The sequence below is a fragment of the Phascolarctos cinereus genome, unplaced genomic scaffold (genome assembly GCF_003287225.1).
Source record: "Phascolarctos cinereus isolate Bilbo 61053 unplaced genomic scaffold, phaCin_HiC Scaffold_1;HRSCAF=81, whole genome shotgun sequence".
Classification (NCBI taxonomy): Eukaryota; Metazoa; Chordata; class Mammalia; order Diprotodontia; family Phascolarctidae; genus Phascolarctos; species Phascolarctos cinereus.
In genome coordinates this window covers 231,006,729-231,026,719 of record NW_027555514.1, presented here as the reverse complement: position 1 = coordinate 231,026,719, position 19,991 = coordinate 231,006,729, and the positions used below count along the sequence as shown (strand labels likewise).

Below are 19,991 nucleotides of genomic sequence, written 5' to 3'. Positions count from 1 at the left end.
CTCACTTCACTGAGCATCAGTCCATACAAGTCTTTCCAGTTTTTTCTGAAGTCTATCTGCTTATCATTTGTATAGCACAATAGCATTCGATTACATTCATATACCAGAACTTGGTTAGCCATTCTCCAGTTGATGGGCATCCCTTCAATTTCCAATTCTTTGCCACCACACACACAAAAAGAGCTGTTATAAATATTTTTCAGCATATGGGTCCTTTCCCCCTTTTTATGATCTCTTTGGGATACAGATCTATTAGTGGTATTGCTGGATCAAAAGGTATGCACAGTTTTATAGTCCTTTGGGCATAATTCCAAATTGCTTTCCAGAATGGTTGAATCAGTTCACAACTCTTACCAACAATGCAATAGTGTTAATTTTCCCACATCTCCAACATTTAGTAGTTTCCTTTTTATCATATTATCCAATCTGATGGGTATGAGGTGGTACCTCAGAGTTCTTTTAATTTTCATTTCTCTAATCAATAGTGATTTAGAGCATTTTTCATATCACTATAGATAGCTTTAATTTCTTCATCTGAAAAGTGACTGTTCATATCCTTTGACCATTTATCAATTGGGGAGGGAATGTCTTTTAAACATGACATTTGATAAATCAAAAACTTCAACAGCTTCAAACCACCAGGAATTTACCTGTGTCCTTTTAAGACCAGTTCTTTACCTGCTTTATTATGATAAAGTTTAAAACATTTGTCATAAGATCATAGAATCTCAAAATAGGAGAGTCCCCAGATCTAACTTAAACACGAACAAATTATGAATCCTGTCTATAATGTTCCTCCTTCCTCCCAACAAGTGATTATCCAGCTTTGGCTTAACTATCATCTCCAATGACCTTCCCTCTCTCCTAGTCTTCCAATAGATAGCTTTACTTGCTAGTTTTTTCTTATGTGGGCTAAAATCAGCCTTCTTGCAACTAACACCCATTGGTCCTACTAACACCCATTGGTCCTACTTTTGCCGCTTGGAGCCAAACAAATCCGATAGTTGAGAGTAGCTATTCTTACTCCTCAACCTGTTTTTGTATGTGTGAGTATGTATGTGTGTATATATGCACCAAATTAAAAATTTTTATTCTCCAGGACAAGAATTGCATGTTCATATTACAGTACCGATAAGTGCAATGGTCACTTCTGTCCCTCTCCAAACATTCAAATATTCAAAATGTCCAGATTTACAGAAGGAGCTCAGATGTTATTTTTAATCTGCCACTGCACCCAGCCTTAGCTACAAATTTGAGCCCTTTGGGTTTTTGAAAAGCTTCATAGGACGCTTTCTCTTCTAGTACATGAATAATCCACCTCTTCACTGGTGGGTCCAGAAGAGGCATCACTAGAAGAGGCTGCTCCAGCACTTGGGAATTCCCCAACATGTCTACTGGTATAGTCCTTGCATTTTCTTTTTATCCGTTCAGGGCAAAGTAATGGGAACTAATTGCTCAAAGCCACTGTATTGCAGGAAGCTTCCTTCTGCTCACCAAATATGTCACCTAATATACCACAGCTTAGCTTATTCTTTTGGACCAGTATGGGTTCGTGTGTTCCCCCCTGCCCCTTTCTTGGGGGTAGGGAGAGTAATAATACTGAGCAATAAAATCTCTTTGTTTTGGGTGTGACCAAATGATAGATCTCTCTCTCTCTCTCTCTCTCTCTCTCTCTCTCTCTCTCTCTCTCTCTCTCTCTCCCCTCCTCCTCCTCCTCCTCCTCTCCCCCCTCCCATCCCCCCTTCTCTCTTCTTCCCTCCCTCCTTTTCTTCTTCTCCTTCCCTCCCTCCCCCCTCTCCCTCTCTCCTCTTCCCTCCCTCTCCTTCCTTCCATCCCTTTATCCCTCTTTCCTTTGCCTCTCTCTCCCCAACTCCCTCTCTCTCCTTCCCTGCTCTTTCTCTCCCTCCCTTCTCCTCCCTTTTTCCTGTCCTCCCTCCTCACCCCCTTAGGCTTTTACTCTACCCACATTGAATGTTATCTTAGAGAAAATGGTTTCTCTTTTTTTAGAATGCTTGGCTAATACAGAAAGTGAACAGACTATTTATTTAAAAGAAAAAAGGAATGGGAGGCAGCCTCAGTGAGAGCTAGGAGGTGGAGGTAGAGGTTTTACCACTGTGGTTCTCAACAGACATGGAAATGCTATCTTCTCTAGTCTCTTCCTCTTTCCACTCTCTAGCAGGTTTACTGTCCCTGCAGCAGGGAAGGCTGTGATTCAGGGATACAACTGGCTTTCTCATCTTGTCTTTCTCTGCTGGTTACCATGTCATTGTCAAGAAGACCGACCTGTCCTACCCTGAGCATTAGATTGTAAGCTCCTTGAGGGGAGGGACTGTCTTTTACCTCTTTTTGTGTACCTAAAGCTTAACACAGTGCCTGGAACATAATGTTTATTGAACTGAATTGAATGGATTACCTCTTCTTGCAGGATTACAGTTTTTCCTTCCTTTCACACGAGAGAAGAAAGAATGTTTCCCTTCAAAGAGTCACAACTTCACAGTCCCTTGGCTCCCAGAGGCTCTTATACCGAAGATCTGAGTTCAAATCTGGCCTCAGACACTTATTAGCTATGTGACCCTGGGCAAGTCACTTAACCCTGTTTGCCTCAGTTTCCTCATCTGTAAAATGAGCTGGAGAAGGAAATGGCAAACCACTCCCGTATCCTTGCCAAAAAAACCCCAAAAGGGGTCATGGAGAGTTGGACATGACTAAAACAATTGAACAACAAAGAACAGATTTTGTCTCTAGTGATCTCTTGCATTCCTTCCCAGCAACAGAAATTTTGCAGTCTCTGGCAAAATCAGCGGTGCTTCACTTATTTTCTGGAATTATACATCACAGCATCAAAATAAACATAAGTACTTAACAAAATAAGGACGATTAATTCCATCTCCCACATAATCATTTCAGGATGTCATTCAGAACAAAGATACATGAACTATATAGGCAGTAGACATAATACAATGTAAATCAAAATTCTTAACCTGGGGTCCATAAAATGGTTTCCAAAAATTTTTTTTGATAAAAGTATTTTAATGCCATTCAATTTTCACTACAATTAGCATTCTTTCTAATCTTATTTTTTTATTTTATGCATTTAAAATTTTCTGAGAAGGGATACACATATCAGGTTGCCAAAGAGATCTGTAACACAAAAGATTTTAGGAGCCTTTATTAGGACATTCCTTGACAAACTGAGTCAGTGATTACTAACAATAACAACTTGCATTTATAAAGCGCTTTAATGTTTGCAGAACACAAACACATATCTTCTTCTTGGACCCTCACAACAACCTTGGGAAATAGAAGCTATTATCATCATTATACAGTTTCTTCAACTTTAAAAAGACAGGATTGGGTTAGATGGTTCCTAAGGTCTCTTCCAGCTCCAAATCTACAATACTGTGATTTGCTCTGAAAATACCACGAAGGTGGTAAAGTTGAATGTGAAATTTAAAAGAAACTCATTCTTGCTGCATTATGTTGTTATTTCAGTTGTGTCTGACTCTGTGACTCCATTTGGGGTTTTCTTGGCAAAGATACTGGAGTGGTTTGCCATTTCCTTCTCCAGCAGGGTGGGTTAAGTGACTTGCCCAGCTAGTAAGCATCTGAGGTCAGATTTGAACTCAGGAAGATGAGCTTTCCTGACTCCAGGCCTGGCATTCTATGTGCTATGGTGCCACCTAGCTGCCCAATGCTAGATCTCAAATGCCTCTTTTACTAAAAGCGTTGATAAGAAAAGAGATTTTTCCCTTTGGGAGATAAGAGACACTTTTAGCTGAACTGAACTAGATTGATGGAAGAATGAGAAGCAAAGCGGAGGGATCGATGTTAGACTTTCATAAGCCTCAAAGAAACATCCAGGACCAAATATAGACAGATATATCTAGACCTGTCTTCTTTCCCTTTTGGGAAAGAAATCATAAGATCAGGAAGTTCATCTATCCTGTGAGCTAGTCTGAGAGGTTTGTGTTGTTTTTCTAAGCTTCCCTCAGCACTTCAGGAAAACCTAATTCTTGGAGGAAAGGAGGGAGAACATGAATGACCCAAGCAGTATATATATAGTGTAAAGCCTAATAGAAAAGGCTTCCACTGAGCATGCGTGGTTGGCAAAAATCTCTCCCCTAGCAACTCAGCTACCTTACCAGTGCCTGATCTTGTTTGGGATCTCTTTCTCTCCCCCTCCTCTCCTTTTCTCTCTCCCTCCTCTCCTCTCTTACTTTCTCTCTCCCATCTTCTCCTTTCCTCTCTTTCTCTTCCTCCTCTCCATTCTCTCCTCTCTTCTTTCTCCTCCTTCTTTCTCTCTCCTCTCTTACTTTCTCTCCCATCCTCTCTTCTCCTGCTCTCTTTCTCCCCCTCCTCTCCTTTCTTCTCTCCTCTCTCTTCTTTCTCCCTCCTCTCCCCTTATTTTCTCTCTTTCCTGCTCTGTCACGCGCACACACACACACACACACACACACCCCTTAGGCTATACCCTTCAAAGAAAGGACTGTTTTTGCTTCAGAGCCCAGTACAATGTCTCTCACATAATATGCATTCAATAAATGCTTATTGATTGGTAACTATTGAGGCTTGTCTACAATAAGTCAACAAGCATCTATTAAGCCCTTACTGTGTGCCAGGCACTGTGTTGAACACTGGGAATACTGATACCTAAAAGATAGCTGAAAAGTGTGAGGAAGGTGGATTGTGGATGTGAATAAAGGGCAGGGGGGCATTGTAAACAAAGTCCAGAAGAGTCAGGAGAGCAGCTGGCCTTGGCCTTCTCCTTCAAATGGAGATTCAAGGAAGAACCAGCTGATCAGAAAAAGAGAAGCCTCAGGCTGGAGGATACTTCCATTTTATGGAGAACAGGGTGAAGTAAGCTTCCAGGAGGAGAGGTTGGTGGTTATCACTCTAGTATCAGCCTCCACACAGCTTCAATTAACAGATGAGGGAGGATGTGGGTGTCAGCTGAGGCCTAACCTATGGAGTCTGTCTGAGGTTTTGGACGGCAAGGAAATAATAGATTCAGAGCTAGAAGGGAGTCTGAAGGTCATTTCTCCAAGCACGTCGTACAAGTGAAGGCTGTGAAAACTGAGGCCCCAGGGAGGTGGGGGTCACTTATCCAGGGTCATGAGATCATAGGTTTATAGTTGGAAGGAAGCTTAGATAGAAGTCATCAGTTCAAATCCTTCATTTTTCAGATAAGGAAACTGAGGCCCAGAGGGTTAGGCCATTTGCCCAGGGTCCCAAAACTATAAGTATCTGAGGACCACTCAAATCTAGGTTCCCTGATTCCAGATACTACTTAAGTATCTGAGGCAGAATTCAACCTGAGTCTTCTTGACTTCCTGTCTACTGCTTTGCCCAGGTAGAGATGGGATTTGAACCCAGGTCCTCTGACTCAAAATCCAGTGCACTTTGTATTCCACCACACTGTCTCCTGCCTCCCTCTTCAAAACGCCCTTAAGCCTATTCTAGGTATGCCCCAAAGTTATGTCTGAGCAGCCTGGTGGTTCAATGGATAGAGCTCTAGGCGTGTAGTGAGGAAGACCTGAGTTCAAATCCTGCCTCAGACACTTACTAGTTGGGTAATCCTGGGCAAGTCACTTAACCTTAGTTTGCCTCAGTTTTCCCATCTGTAAAATGGGGATAATTATAGCACCTAGGATTGTTGGGAAGATCAAATGAGATAATAATTGTAAAGCTCCTGGCACATGGTCGTTTTTCAGTCGTGTCTGACTGTCTATGGACCCCATTTGGGGTTTTCTTGGCAAGGATACCAAAATGCTTTGCCATTTCCTTCTCCAGCTCATTTTACAGAGGAGGAAACTGAGGCAAACGAGGTTAAGTGACTTACTCAGGGTCACATAGCTAAGCGTCTGAGAGGCACACAGTAAGCGCTATATAAATGTTAGCTATTATGGTTGCTGATGTTGGTGGTGTTGCTCTGGAGGAATTGTAGCACCGAAAGGGTTAACACAGCCTAGGCAATGTCAGGGGAAATCCCCGCCCCTTGATGTAGGAGACGCGACTTCCGCTCCCAGAGTCCACTGCGTCGGCGGACCAGGCGGAAGTGCGGCAGCCGGCGGAAGTAGTTCTCCCCGTGGGCTCCGAGGGCCGCGAGCTCCAGGTGAGTGAGGCCTGCACTTGGGCGCTGGCCGGGGCTTCCCTCTCCCCACGTCGTCGCGGCTGTAGCCCGGCACGGCGAGCGTCCCCGCCCGGAGGGGGGTTCCTGGAGAAGCGCGGCCGGGGCAGCCCCAGGCTCTGCTGGGCAGCGCCCGGTGTGGCCGCGGAGGGAGGGAAGCAGCCCCGGCTCGGCTCGATCCGGCCGGGATCAGCCTTGACCCGTCCAGTCTCCGCGAAGGCTCTGGCCTTGCACTCGCGAGGCCCCTCATTTGACTGAGGGAGAAACTGAGCCCCAGCTAGGACCCCTGCAGGTCATGTGGCGAAAGAACCGGAAGGGCCCTGATTTCCCGGTTGTTGTCGTCTCCCCACGTGGCCTCTGGCCAATGAAACCTTTGGGCGTAGTAGAGAAGGGGAGCCGTTGATTAGTCCGCTGATATTTGCTAATTAACAAATTAAGCCGCAAGCGTTAACCACGATCCTGCTGTGATAGGAGCACACAGGATGAAACAGTCTCTGCTTCTGAAGAGCTTACTTACATTCTAACGGGACAGGCACGTATATGTCTATGCAGCCCAAGTATAAAGGTGGCAGATCCGTACACATAAACCCAAGAGTAGTAAAATGTAAAGAGTGTGTGTGTGTGTGTGTGTATGTATGTGTGTATGTATGTATGTATGTATGTGTATCAGGCTGCATGCAGAAAATGGTGCCTGGGGGTCATCTTGAAAATGAGGGGCTCTGAGGCCCAAGTAAGGGGGTAGTGAACCACAGCCCTGGTGGGAGGGGGATGCCACATAATGGGCACGAACTTTTAAAAAGGATTGACTCGTCACGGATTTAGTACAGGAATTGTATTTAGTTCATCCATTCTAGTCCCTTCATTTTATGAACGAGGGAAAAGTCTTGAGTGAGTAATAGAAGGCTTTAGGTTGCGAGGTCCCAGAGGACCAGGACTGTTTTTGCTTTTCTTTGCATTCCCAGTGCCTGAAGATAGAAAGTGCTTAACCGATGCTTGCAGAGTTGACTGGTGACTGAGGCCAGGAGTGGGAGTAGTACCTTTTGGTGAAGCTGGAGGCAGGTTGTTGAGGGCTTTTAAATGCCCACTGGAGTTGGTTGAGGAAGGTCACCTGGTCAGATATGCCTTCAAGGACAGTTTTGAAAACAATTTTATTTATTTTGTTAAATATCTTCCAGTTACATGTAAAATTTAAAAGAAAAAATTTAAGTTCCAAATTTTTTCACTTTTGCCCCTACCCACCCCTTGAGAAGGCAAGCAGTATGATATATGTGAAGTCATGCCAAACATTTTTTCCTGTTAGCCATGTTACAAAAGAAAACACACAGCCCCAGAAGAAAAATAAATAAAGTTTAAAAAGTATGCTTCATTTTGTGCTGAGTTCTTTAGTTCTCTCTCTGGAGGTAGAGATAGCATTTTTCATCATGGGTCCTTTGGACAAGGACAAATTACTTTGCAGTAGAACAGACTGGGTTGGTGAGAGAATTGAGGAATAGAGACCAATTAGGAGGCTGGATCAGTAATCTAAAAGAAAGGTGATGAGGGCTGAACTAAGGTTGTAGCTGGAGAGAAGAGGTCCTAGAGGAGAGATATGAAGGTTGACATGGCAAGATCTGGCAGCTTATTGAATACAGGAGGTGAGATAGTGAGGAGTTGAGGATAATATCAAAATTGTGACCCTGAGCCACTGGGAGTGCAGTCAGTGGAAAGAATGCTAAATTTGGAGTCAGCAGACCTGGGTTTGAGTTCTAGTTCTGCTGCTTGTGATTCTGGATCAGTCACTTAACTACTCTGATTGTCCTTTTTCTCTTCTGTATAATGAAGGGGCTAGAAGAGACTTCTTTCCAGTTCTAAATCTGTGATCAGGTAATTAGACATTTACTTTCTGTCAGTTATGTGCCAGTTACTGTGCCTTGGCACTGGACATCCTCATGCCTGCAGTCCACTGCCCCCTTACTTATGCCTCAGGGTCCCTGTCTTTAAAGATGCAGCTCAAGTACCATCTTCTGCATGAAGCCTTTCCTAATCCTTCCCCAAGGGAAGTGACCTCTGTCCTATACTGCCTTATATTTAACTACTTTGTATATACACTTTTTAACATTAACTTTATGTCAGTGTTGAAATATATTTTTGTATATCCTTGACCCCCACCATTAGAAAGTAAGCTTAGCTAGTAAGGATTGTTTCATCCTTTATACTTGTATACATACTTTGCAATTAGTAACAGCTTAAATACTTGTTGACTAATTGTATCACCATGCCTTGCTTGTGGGACTTTCTTGTCTTTCCAAAGACTCCCTTGCCTTTTATCTGCAGGTATCAAAATTCTCATTGATAAACTTTATTGAAACCCTTTAAAAATTTGGGGGCAAGGTGTTAAATACAATTCTTGGCTTCTAAATACAAATTAGAATATTGGTCTTCAAAGGTATATATTAAGTAAACATAATGTTCCCAAGTTTCTTCCTTTTAAATCAACATGAGCAGAATGTGGATTGTTACCTTTTCTTGGACTTGAAATTGACTTTAATTTATTGGCCTGGTTTTTAGATATTTGCTGTGTCAATTTGGTAGTAAACTTTCTAATTTTGGAAAAATTAGTTACTTTTAGGTAAAAATGGCGAAAAGCTTACGGAGTAAGTGGAAAAGGAAGATGCGTGCAGAAAAGAGAAAAAAGAATGCACCAAAGGAACTCAGTCGCCTAAAAAGTATACTTAAAGTAGATGGTGATGTTTTAATGGAAGAGGTTAAAGACATAGCAACTGTGGTAGCACCTGGAAAAATCAAAGAGAAAACAGATTCTGTGGGGAAAGATCAAGAGGGTAAGTTCATGTGCATAGTTGTTTTTCCCCTTTCATTTTTCTTTCTTGGTTACACACACACACACACACACACACACACTCTCTCTCTCTCTCTCTCTCTCTCTCTCTCCTCTCTCTCTCTCTCTCTCTCTCCCTCTCTCTCTCCCTCCCTCTCTCCCTCCCTCTCTCTCCCTCCCTCCCTCCCTCCCCTCTCTGACCCCCCCAACACCCCATGAGTTCCTGTGCTTAAGTATTGCAGTGTATCTGTGATCTTATCAGTGTGGCACTCTTTGCTTCAGATTTTTCTGGGCAGTTTTTGTTTCTGTTTTCCCATAGACCCTTCAACAGAAGATCCACTAAACCTGCTACCTCTTTATGTTCAGTGAATACCAGTGGAGCACTGTGGTGGACCATCTTTTATCTCATTCTCTCACTGAATTTGCAATCTGACACCTTTTCTGAGCATATGTATTTTTTGAATATTATCTTATGTGCTGTGTGTGCATAGATCACCATTAGAAGTCTTCTGCTGAATTCTTGTGCCCATCATGTACCTTCTTCTTTGCTCTTTGATTCTTAAGAGATAGTGGTATTTCAATATCTGCAACCAATAGAACAATTCTTGAGGGCTTATGTGCCTTCAGATTCTATGATAAAGTGCTTTGAAATAAGTTTGTGTCAGTAAATATATTTATGGTGAAGCACTACATATCTTGGCAATATGTTGCCAAAATTTGTGGCATTTGTATGAAGTAGCTCCATCACATGTACTACAGAAAGATTCCATCATGATTTTAGCCTGATAGAATTCTGTATATGTAAGGTACCTTTCTTATTTGCATTAATATGTCCCATCCAATTTTAACTCCATAAGCTTATCAGAACTTGCAGAAGAATTTAGAAATCTTGACACACAGTGTAAACATGTTTAACTTTGTATTTATTCTCGATATACATAGGAATGGACATGTTATTTTCATATACATGTAGGCGCGCGCGCGCACACACACACACACACACACATATATAGTGAGCTCTTTTTTTGTTTTGTTTTGTTTTAGGCAATGGGGTTAAGTGACTTACCCAGGGTCACACAGCTAGTAAGTGTTATGTGTCTGAGGCTGCATTTGAACTCAGGTCCTCCTGAATCCAGGGCCGGTGCTCTATCTGCTGTGCTACCTAGCTGCCCCCTAGTGAGCTCTTTGTCAGTAGGACTTGTTTCATTCTTCATATTTCTGGCACCTGGATAGCACAGTGCCTGGCCCATAAGTGGCACTTAATAAATGCTTGTTAATTAATTGGCTAATTACTGGACATCTTCCTCCACCCCACTCTGCTTTTATTTTCTCTGGGTAACCAGTGTTCTGTATTATACTTTCTTTTCAATATTTAACTATTAATTTGGCATGTTTTTATTAAGTTCCTGTTATGTTCAAGGGACTTTTCAAGGGAATATACAAAGGTGAGTGAGAAATAGTCCTTACTGTCAAGAGACCAATAGTCTAGTATAGGAGATCACTCATACACTATAAAAAATAGCATATAAATGTCTCAGAAAAGTAAAAATGTACTATAACAAGTAGGATGAGGAGGTTCCTTTTAGTTGGGGGAACAAAGAAAGCTTCATGTAGGAGGTGGTATTCGAACTTGAAGGATGAGTGAGATTTCAGTAGGCAGAGGGGGAGGGCATTTCAGTCATAGCAGAAAGTTTGAGTGAAGGGATGGAGATACAAAATACTGGATCCTTATTGTTATATGATCATCTTTTCTGATGTCTCTGATGCTCTCTCACGTTCCCCACGGTGGCTTCTTCAATTCTTTTCTCTCCTTCAGTGCTCCTCTGACCCCAGATACTCCAAAGTCCACTTTCTCAGCACTCTGTGGCTGTAGCTCATCGGACGCTCAGGCTAGCAGCTCTGTCCGAGTCAGACTTGGATTGCCAGAGCCTGTTCTCAGTTCTCATCCTCTTTGAACTTCCTGTAGTATTTGATACTGTTGACATCTACCCTTTCTGGATGCTTTTTATTTACTTGGTCTCTGTGATACTGCTGTCTTTTTCCCCCTCCTTTACTGATTGTTTCTGACCTTTCTCCTTTACTTATTTATCATTGTTGTTCTGTCTAAGTGTAGGGGTCCCTTGTGCCTCTGTCTTCAGCTCCTTTTTCTCTCTGCATTCTCTGCCTTGGTGAGCTTATTTACTGCTATGGCTTTAATTATTACCTCTGTGCAGGTGAGTTCCAAATCTGTATAGTCAGTCGTTTTTTTCCCGTCCTCTGAACTTCAGTTCTGTAGGAAGTATCTGCTAAGCATCTTCATCTAGGTGACTTATAGGCAACTTGTATTCAGTATATCAGTTTCCTCCACCCTTACATTTACTCGTCTTGTTGATGTCAACCATCCTCCTACACATTCTGTTTGAAAACATTGGAATCTTCTTTGATTCTTCCCTTTCCGTTATTCCCCACATTTAACCAGTTGCCAAAAGCTAGGAATCCTAGGTCTGTCTTTCCCCTTGTAATGATGCTGCCCTACCCTCAAGTTCAGACCCTCTTCATCTGTCATCTAGATTATTGTTAATAGCTTTCTTATTAGTCTCTTTGATTCTGAGTCTCTATTCTCTCTAATTTACTCTTCGTACAACTGCCAAGTAATTTCCCAAGTCACTAATCTGCCCATGTCCTTCCCCCAAAAGCCTTCAGTGGCTCCCTATTGCTAAGGTAAAATGCAGAGTCCTTTAGCCTGACATTTAAGGCCCTCCACAGTATGGCTTCTACTTGTCTTTATCCCTTTATTACTCACTACTTCTTACTTCATATATTCTAAGCAAACCTGGACTTCTAGTTATTCAGTTGATATTACATTCCTTCTGCTTCCAAGTATCCATGTAGGACAGCCACTGTTCCTGGATGAATTCCCTTCTCATCAGAATCTGGTATCTTCCTCTAAGCTTCCTTTCAGGTGTCATTTATTCTGGAAATTCTTCTTGATACTTCCAGTTGGAAATATTTTCTTTGCTCTTAGATTTTTCTTTATTTTTTTTTCAGTTAATTTTTTTTTACCTTATATTTTAAGTTCCAGACCATCTTCCTCCCTTCTTCCTTCTCCCGATCCCCACCATTCACTAGAGAAGGCCACCATTTGACACAAATTTATAAATATATGTAAAACCATACTATGCATACTTCTTTTTATCAGTTCTTTCTCTGGAGGTAGATAACATCTTCCTTCATAGGTCCTCTATGTTACGCTTTAACGTTTAATTGATACTTATAGAAACTGAAGTCTTATGATGTAGTAGTAAGCCAGTTGCTTCTTTCCTGGATCCTGCAAGATTTTGCTAGTGTTTTGAAGTTTTCATAATAAGATTTTCATTACTTTTTCAGGTGAATCGAAAATGGAAGTGGATGTTAAAAGAAACAAAAAGAGTCTTTTAGATGAACACGGACAGTACCCAGTTTGGATGCACCCAAGGCAAAGGAAAAAACTGAAGGCAAAACGGGGCAAAGGGAAAAACAAAGTGAAGGCAGCAAAAGCAGCAAAGGGTCTGGCCTGGTAGAGTTTAAAGGCCTGGAAAAACAGCACATGGACATGTTTGTTCAGAATATGTACTTTGGTTGAATGAAAATCATTTGTTTCCGTATTCTGCCTTCGCCAGTTACTTCTGCTGAAACATGAAATATTTTTCTCCCATACTTCATCTGGGTCTTCATTATTAAGCATTTTCTTTGTTTAATCAGTGTTAGCTGCACCAAACTTTTGTCTGACTGTGTCAGTGATGTGTCTGATGCAGCAGTTTTCAGCAAATGAACTGTGTAATCATTACATGTTCTTGCACTTTTGGCAAACATATTTGCTAAAGATACAACATAGGCTGTCATCAAATTTTAGATAGCCCTACTCTTTAAAAAAAGGTGTCATATTTTTATAATTTCTTAGGCATAAGTTTTGTTTATCTAAACAGAACTTGTGTTCCTGCAGGGTTATTTTTTTGCTCTATCAGGAAAAATAAAAAAATAAAAAACCACATTCTGTGTTTAGATCCTGAAGTCTGAAACTTTGCTTTTACATGTCATTAAGAAATGAATTCTTTGCCGCTAAGGTCGGTAGCTGATACTTTCATTCTTTTACAAAATACATTTTTATTGCTACCCTTTGTTTTTACATTATTTTTATTCCCCACTGGATCTTTTCCCTCACCCCCTCCTAGGGAGCCATCCTTTATAATAAAGAATAAAACTTAAGGTTTGGCAACACTCTAACATATTGAAAAAGTTCCACATCCATGGTCTCCCACCTCTGCAAAAAATAGGAAGAGAGATATCTCTTTTTTGGGGTCAAGTGTGGTCATAATTTTGAAGCACCCAGTTTTATTTGTTTTGTTCTTTCCACTTATTTTAGTCATTGTATATATTGGTGTTTTTTTTTGTTTTACTTACCTTACAACTATTTCCATGCTTTTTAGTGTTCACTATGTTAATAGTTAAGCACATGCACAGTAATGTTCCATTGCGTTCATTTGCCACAATTTACTTAGCTCTTTTGCAGTCAGTGGACATCCACTTTGTTTCTAGTTCTTTGCTACCACAAAAAGTGCGCAATATTTTGGTGCATATGGAGCTTTTCTTTTTTAATACTGATTTCCTAATAGTGGAATCTCTGGGTCACAGGGTTTGGAAATTTTAGTCACTCTCTTCAAATAATATGGCAGCATAGTTGAACTAATTCACAGCTCCACCAACAATGCATTAGTCTTCTTATCTTTCCATAACTCCTGCAACATTGACTATTCTCAGCTTCTGTCATTTTTGCCAATTTGCTGGGTGTGAGGCAAAATGTCAAGAGTTTTGATTTACATTTCTTTACTACTAGCGATTTGGAGCATTTCTTTCATATGGTTAACAGTTCGTAATTCTTTTGAGCACCACGTATCTGTTAGGTAACAGCCTATCGTATTTTTGTTTTATCTACATATCCTAGATGATACTTTTATTAAGTTTGTATGCAGAAAATTAATTGTGGTAATAAAAGTAAGATTGATTTTCAGATTAGTTAAGTAATCCAAAGGAGAGACAACATGGTGCAAACGGAGGAGCATGAGTTCTGGCTTTGCAGCTAACTTGATGGATGCCCTTGAGCAATGGCATCGTGGCATCTCTGGGCCTTGGTTTTACCCTTTAGAATGAAGACATAGAGCTAGATGTGCTGCAGTGGAAAGAATTCTAGCTCTAGAGTCTTCTCCAGAGGAGGGAGCCAGGCAACTGGGACAGCATTGTTCTGGGCTCTGGGAACCTGGCAAATCTATTGATTGATCATTAAAAAAAGATTGACTCTGGCATCTGTCCAACCCATTTAGAACTTCTTTGCGTTGATCTGAAGTTTGCTTCCTGGTATTTTTGCTTTGTTTATATGTATCCTGGCTTCACCATTCTCAAACCTGCCTTATAGCGGGCAATTCATTTTTCTTGGCCTCAGTTTCCTAGATCTCTCACATTTTACCATTCTGCTTGATTCTCAAAAGTCAGTGGGAATTTTCTCATACGCAGTTGCCTTTAGACCACCAGATGGAGCTCATGCTAAGGGCTAAATCATTCTCTTAGACCACTCTTGATTCATAAACAATACAACATATTTAAAAATAAAACATGGTTGCAATGATGAAGAATTAGCTGCGCTGGAAAGGCACACCCTACCCACTGATGTCTACTCTTAGCTTAAAAAATTCAGGGTCCTTGTTAAAAGTGGGGAAGGGAATGTTTAATAGGAATGTATACGTACAGCATGTATCAGATTGCATGTTGTCTTGGGGAGGCAAGAGAGGAGGGAGAGAAAATTTAAAACTCAAAAGTTTATGGAAGTGAATGTTGAAAACTAAAAGTAAATTAAAAAAATAAAGTGGGGAAGGGAAAAAAATGAGCAAAGGAATTTATCTCTTCATAATTCTTTGTTCTTTTAGCAGTGGTCTCCAAACTTTTTTGATACCATACCCCATCAGTAAAAAAATGTTGAGCATATACACTAATGTATGTTTACAAACCATGTAATTACTATTAATCATGTTCATTATTAAATTGGCATAAAAATAGACATTTTTAAAAAGATGAACTAAAGATGGAATAGTATTCAATCCAAGAGTCAATAAAGAGCCATTGGAATTTACCAAGTAGCACAGTGACATGGTGAGATCTTTCCTTTAGAAATATTAGTTTGACATCATGGAGTCAATCCTCTGCCAATCAAAGCCCTTCATAACCTCTCCCTCTTTCCTCACACCTCATACCCTGCCACATATTCTGTGGTTCAGGGACATTGGCCTTGGTGTTCCTTGTACGTGTATCTCTCTGCTTCAGCCATTTTTGCTGGTGTTCTCTCATGTCTGGAATGCTCTCCCTCTTCCTCCTCTCCACCTTCTACCTTCCTTTCAGTCTCAGTTAAAGGCTTACTTTATATAGGAAGCCTTCCCTGATTCCCCTTAATTCTAATGCCTTCCGTCTGTTGATTATTTTCAATTTATCCCTTTTGTAGTTTTTTTTGTATGTTTGTCATTCAGTTGTTTTTCAGTCCTGTTCGATTCTTTGTGACCCCATTTGAGATTTTCTTGGCAAAGATACTGGAGTGGTTTGCCATTTCCTTCTCATTTTATAGATGAGGAAACTGAGGCAAACAGGGTTAAGTGACTTGCCCTGGGTCACACATCTAGGAAGTGTCTGAGGCTGGATTTGAACTTGGGAAACAACCTTCCTGACTCTAGCCCCAGTGCTCACCTTCTGAAGGGTAGAGGAAAGAAGCAGCCCATCTCACCCTCCAATTAGTTACCCACTGGGGTTATGTACCCTATCTCTGGAGACCACTTTAGGTTTCTAGACTTATAGCAGCTTACCCTTCAAAGTTCCTTAGTCTCAAAATATTCACAGAAACTTCGCTGACCCCATTGTAAAAGTGACTAATAATGCCTTGCATTTAAACCAGTGGGCTATTGTAAATTCATATTCAGAATTAGTTTGCATTTTACAGTTATGAAGTATTTTGCCTATATGATTTCACCTAGTTATCACTGTAGGCCTGTAGGGTAGAGTGCAAATATCAGCCCATTTTACAGATGGTGAAACTCAGACTCAGAGATGTTAATAATTTGTTATGGTCATACAACTAGAAAATGGCAGAAACTGAGCTTGTACCTGGGTCTTTTAATTTTATGACCATTGGGATTTTTCCATTATAATGCACTGCTTCTACTATACCATACTATCTCCAGGTTAGTAGGGTTTTTATTGTTACAAGAGTCCTTTACTGAATAAAGGATATGACTGGCAGCTGAAGCTCTATATTGGATTGTTGGAGTGAAGTTTGATTACATTTGTTTTTGACCTTTGTTTGTCCTTGGTTTTCGAAGAGTACCAATGACATCATGGGGTGATGTCTTGGCTTGCACATGAATTGGATCTAAGTAAGGTGGAGTTGCACAAAGTTATCCATCTCATTCTCTCTTTCGGAGTCATCAAAGTCTAGTGGCAGGACAAAAATCTGGATGACCTTGGTGTCTTTGTTGTCTGGCCAAGTTCTAAGAGCCCCACAGCACCTGCTGCAGCTGCCTTCATGGCTGTGGGAACAAATTGTTCTCATCTACTCATTCCACCAGGGGAAGTCTTTACATGCTTGGGGTAGACACCCCCCACCAACTCACTGACAGATTTGAGGTCCGTTGGGTAGCCTAAACCTGGGTTAGCCCATCTGCTGAGACAGTTTACCTGGATGTGGCTGCTGCACATGCTACAGCTTCTTGGAACTGTAGGTGAGAGTTGAGTGCCAGGTAGACACCAAAGGTAGATGGGAGTCCCTGAAAAGGGCTTGGCAAACCCTCACACTAGAGATGCTAGCCATACTCCCTACCCTAATGTGATGTTGTAGATCAGATTTTCCATTATTGAGAAATAGACTTTCTGTCGACTTTTCTTGTGCATATAGTATTCAGTGAATGTAGAAAGTATCAAAAAACTTCACCCTTTCGGAAACTAGAGGGGTCAGTTTTGTTAACTAGCTTTTGGCTTACTAAAACTGAGACTAAAAGATTTAATGCTTTACCATTTTATCATGAAAATTTCTCAGGTAAACATGTTTATAAATTGTTGAGTAAGCGATGCTGTTAGGTAGCAAATAATACAGTGGATTTGACAAACTTCTAAATAGAATGGACTTAGAGGCCATAGGAATTAGAACTGGAAAGGACCTTAGAAATAATTTTATCTTATCCCTTCATTTTACAGGTGAGGAAAGTGAGACCAAAGAGGTGAATCCCAATGTCATCCCAAGTAATACAAATGAAATTTATTTATTTTATTATTCTTTCTAATTATTTTTAGGCAATTGGGGTTAAGTGACTTGCCCAGGGTCACACAGCTAGTAAGTGTCAAGTGTTTGGTCTGAGGCCAGATTTGAACTCAGGTCCTCCTGAATTCAAGGCTGGTGCTCTATCCACTGTGCCACCTAGCTGCCCCCAACACAAATGAAATTTGGACCCAAGTCCAGGGAATCCAAATGCAATGTGTCTGTCCCCCCCCCCCCCAACTGCTCTACATTTGACAGCTTGGGGTGGGACTGGGGAAAGTGGCATGTTAGTGATTTAACAAATGAAATACTAGTTATCACTGTGGCACCCCAATTTAAATCAAAGTAAAGACCCAACATGTTGCTAAGCCCTCATTTGGTATGTTAAATCTTGTAGTGTTTTGGTAACGGATTAGACTAATTCTTGTAGATTTCTGGACCCTACACAAGTCCAGAATTAAATGTTTTGCTGGCAAAAATAATTAAGCCTGAAATCTTCTTAGGGTTACTGATGTTGTCTGGTATTCATTCCAATGAAGTTCCACTTTAATATATGGAAAAATGTGATTGTCCGCATGAGCCATTTGTAAACATCTGCTTTAAGCAATGAATGGGGTAAAGTCCTTCAAATTTTAATTTAAAGAATGGCGTAGTTTTATATTACATTAAGTTTATAAAATGCATGAGGCAGCCATGGTGTAATGAATACAGAGTTGGCCTCATAGCCAGGAAGTTCAGGTCCTACCTCAGAAACATACTGTCTGTGTGACCCCAGGCAAGATACTTAACCTTTCAGGCTCTAGGCAACTCTAAGACCATAAGTTACAGAGAAGGTGCTGACCTGCATTGATAGGGGGAGTTTCCTCACCTGAGAGTTTTCTGTACCAGATGAAATCACAGATCCAGTCCCTATCCCTACATCCTTCTAATATACCGAATGTATTTAATTTCGCAAGACGATGAATTGTCTTGGCATCATACTATCTTATGAAACACGTTCTCACTTTATGCCTTTATAGTTTTCAATAGCAGCAGAAGTTTTAAGTGGTCTTAGTTGTGTATCATTGTACAGTAACTGTTTGTACAGATGGGTACATATGGTATTTCTGTTCCATGTAATAAAGTACATTTGTCATGTATCTTGTGATCTACATACCTTTCAGCTGTTACTTCATAAATCTGTTCCATCAGAGAACTGCTTTGTACTGCAATGGTTGAAGCTGCTTTTAATAAACTAATATTTTGTGTCCTTTATATGTAATCAACAGGGAATATTATAGACTTGTGCCTCTGTGGAGAAAACATTCCACTAAATTTCTTTGCTCTTGACAATAATGGAAAAAAAAATAGCTTGGGAAAAGCACAGATAGATGTTCATGAACATATGTTGTTTGCTCCTAAAAGTCAGCTGAAGATCTTTCCTATTGCTTTGGAATTTTTTTGTATATTACAGAAGAAGCTGCTCTGTTTTGGTGATCTGGTAAGGGCCAAATGCATAGCCATAGTACTATAGTAATGTGGACAATCAGAAACCTCGGGTTCTGTTGCCATTGTTCTGACATTATTCTGTTTTGCCACCACATGAAGAGAAGATGGCTTTCTTGACCCTCTCCTCCTTTTAATGCTGAAGCCTTCCTCGATTATCTCCAATTTATCCTGAATACATTTTGTTTGTGTATAGGTATTTGCATGTTGTCTTCCGTGTTTGATTGAGAGCAGAGACTGTCTCCCTTTTTTTTTTTGTATCCCCAGCATTTAGCATAGTGCCTGGCACAAAGTGAGCACTTACTAAGTGCATATCAACTGACTAACTGACTACTGGTTAGTTGTGGGTAGTTGTCTGTATAGATCAACTGTCCAGAGGCAGAATGGTATAGTAGAAAGAGCATTGCATCTGGAATCAAGAGAGACCTCGGTTTGAATTCTCTCCTTGCTTTGTTATCAGCAGCAACTCATTTAACCTATCCAGTATCTTCCCATCTGTGCCATAGTTGATTCCTGGGCTGGACTTAGGGTTAGGATGACCTTGCCTCCCATACTTTTATAGGATCATAGATTTAGAAATGGTAGGGACTTTTGAAGTCACTGAGTCGATGGAGTTATTGTCAGTAAAGTTAATGAAGCCAATGAAGTTACATGATTTGGTCAGGTTCACATGGCTGGTTAGTGTCTAAGGTAGGATTTGAATCCAGGTCTTCCTAAATCCAAGTAGTACACTACTCAATACAACACTGTTAGTTATGTTACCCTATGGCAAGTAACTTAATCTCTCAGGTTTAGTTTCTTTATCTGCAAAATGGGAACAATAATCCCTTTAGTATTTTCCTCACTGAATTGTGAGAATCAAATGAGATGATGTATGTAAAGTGCTTTTCAAACAATAAAGCACCCATGAAAATATCAGTTATTATCTGTAAAATAGGGAATCTGATACTTGCACTACCAACCTCACAGGATGGTTGTTAGGAAAATAATTTGCGAATTTAATTTGCATTTAAAATGTGTTATTTTAAATTGTGTCATTTAAAAATTTTTAAATGTGTTAAAAACTAAAAAGGGATATTCTTCAATCTCCATCAAAGACATTCTGCTCCTTCATCATCCATCAGTTGTAATCATTATTCTGATTGAGATTAGTAGGGTTTTCATCAGTTAAAATGAATTAAACTCAACAGGTGATTAATAAATGTTGATTGAATTAAGATGTAGTGGAAAAGTCTTGCAGTCAAATCACTCAGGTTCCA

At 40.5% G+C, this 19,991-nt stretch overlaps 1 protein-coding gene across 3 annotated transcripts; it reads left to right on the top strand.

The window, feature by feature from the left end:
* The first annotated feature begins 6,027 nt into the window (after positions 1-6,027).
* On the top strand, positions 6,028-18,501 carry LLPH (LLP homolog, long-term synaptic facilitation factor). 3 transcript variants are annotated; one of them, XM_020990202.2, is made up of 3 exons: positions 6,028-6,112; positions 8,726-8,946; positions 12,309-18,501. In XM_020990202.2, the coding sequence occupies exons 2-3, from the start codon at positions 8,742-8,744 to the stop codon at positions 12,479-12,481; spliced, it is 378 nt and encodes a 125-aa protein (XP_020845861.1). In that variant the 5' UTR covers positions 6,028-6,112; positions 8,726-8,741; the 3' UTR covers positions 12,482-18,501. The 3 variants fall into 3 exon arrangements, with proteins under 3 accessions (XP_020845861.1, XP_020845863.1, XP_020845862.1); XM_020990204.2 differs by having other exon boundaries at positions 6,038-6,112; positions 8,736-8,946; XM_020990203.2 differs by lacking the exon at positions 6,028-6,112 and adding an exon at positions 6,382-6,659.
* Positions 18,502-19,991: the final 1,490 nt, after the last annotated feature.

Bases quoted from the DNA above. Each gene is read 5' to 3' on its own strand.
- LLPH (XM_020990202.2), top strand. From the start codon at position 8,742: ATGGCGAAAAGCTTACGGAGTAAGTGGAAAAGGAAGATGCGTGCAGAA. The intron at 8,947-12,308 runs GTAAGTTCATGT...TTACTTTTTCAG, and splicing joins TGTGGGGAAAGATCAAGAGG to GTGAATCGAAAATGGAAGTG.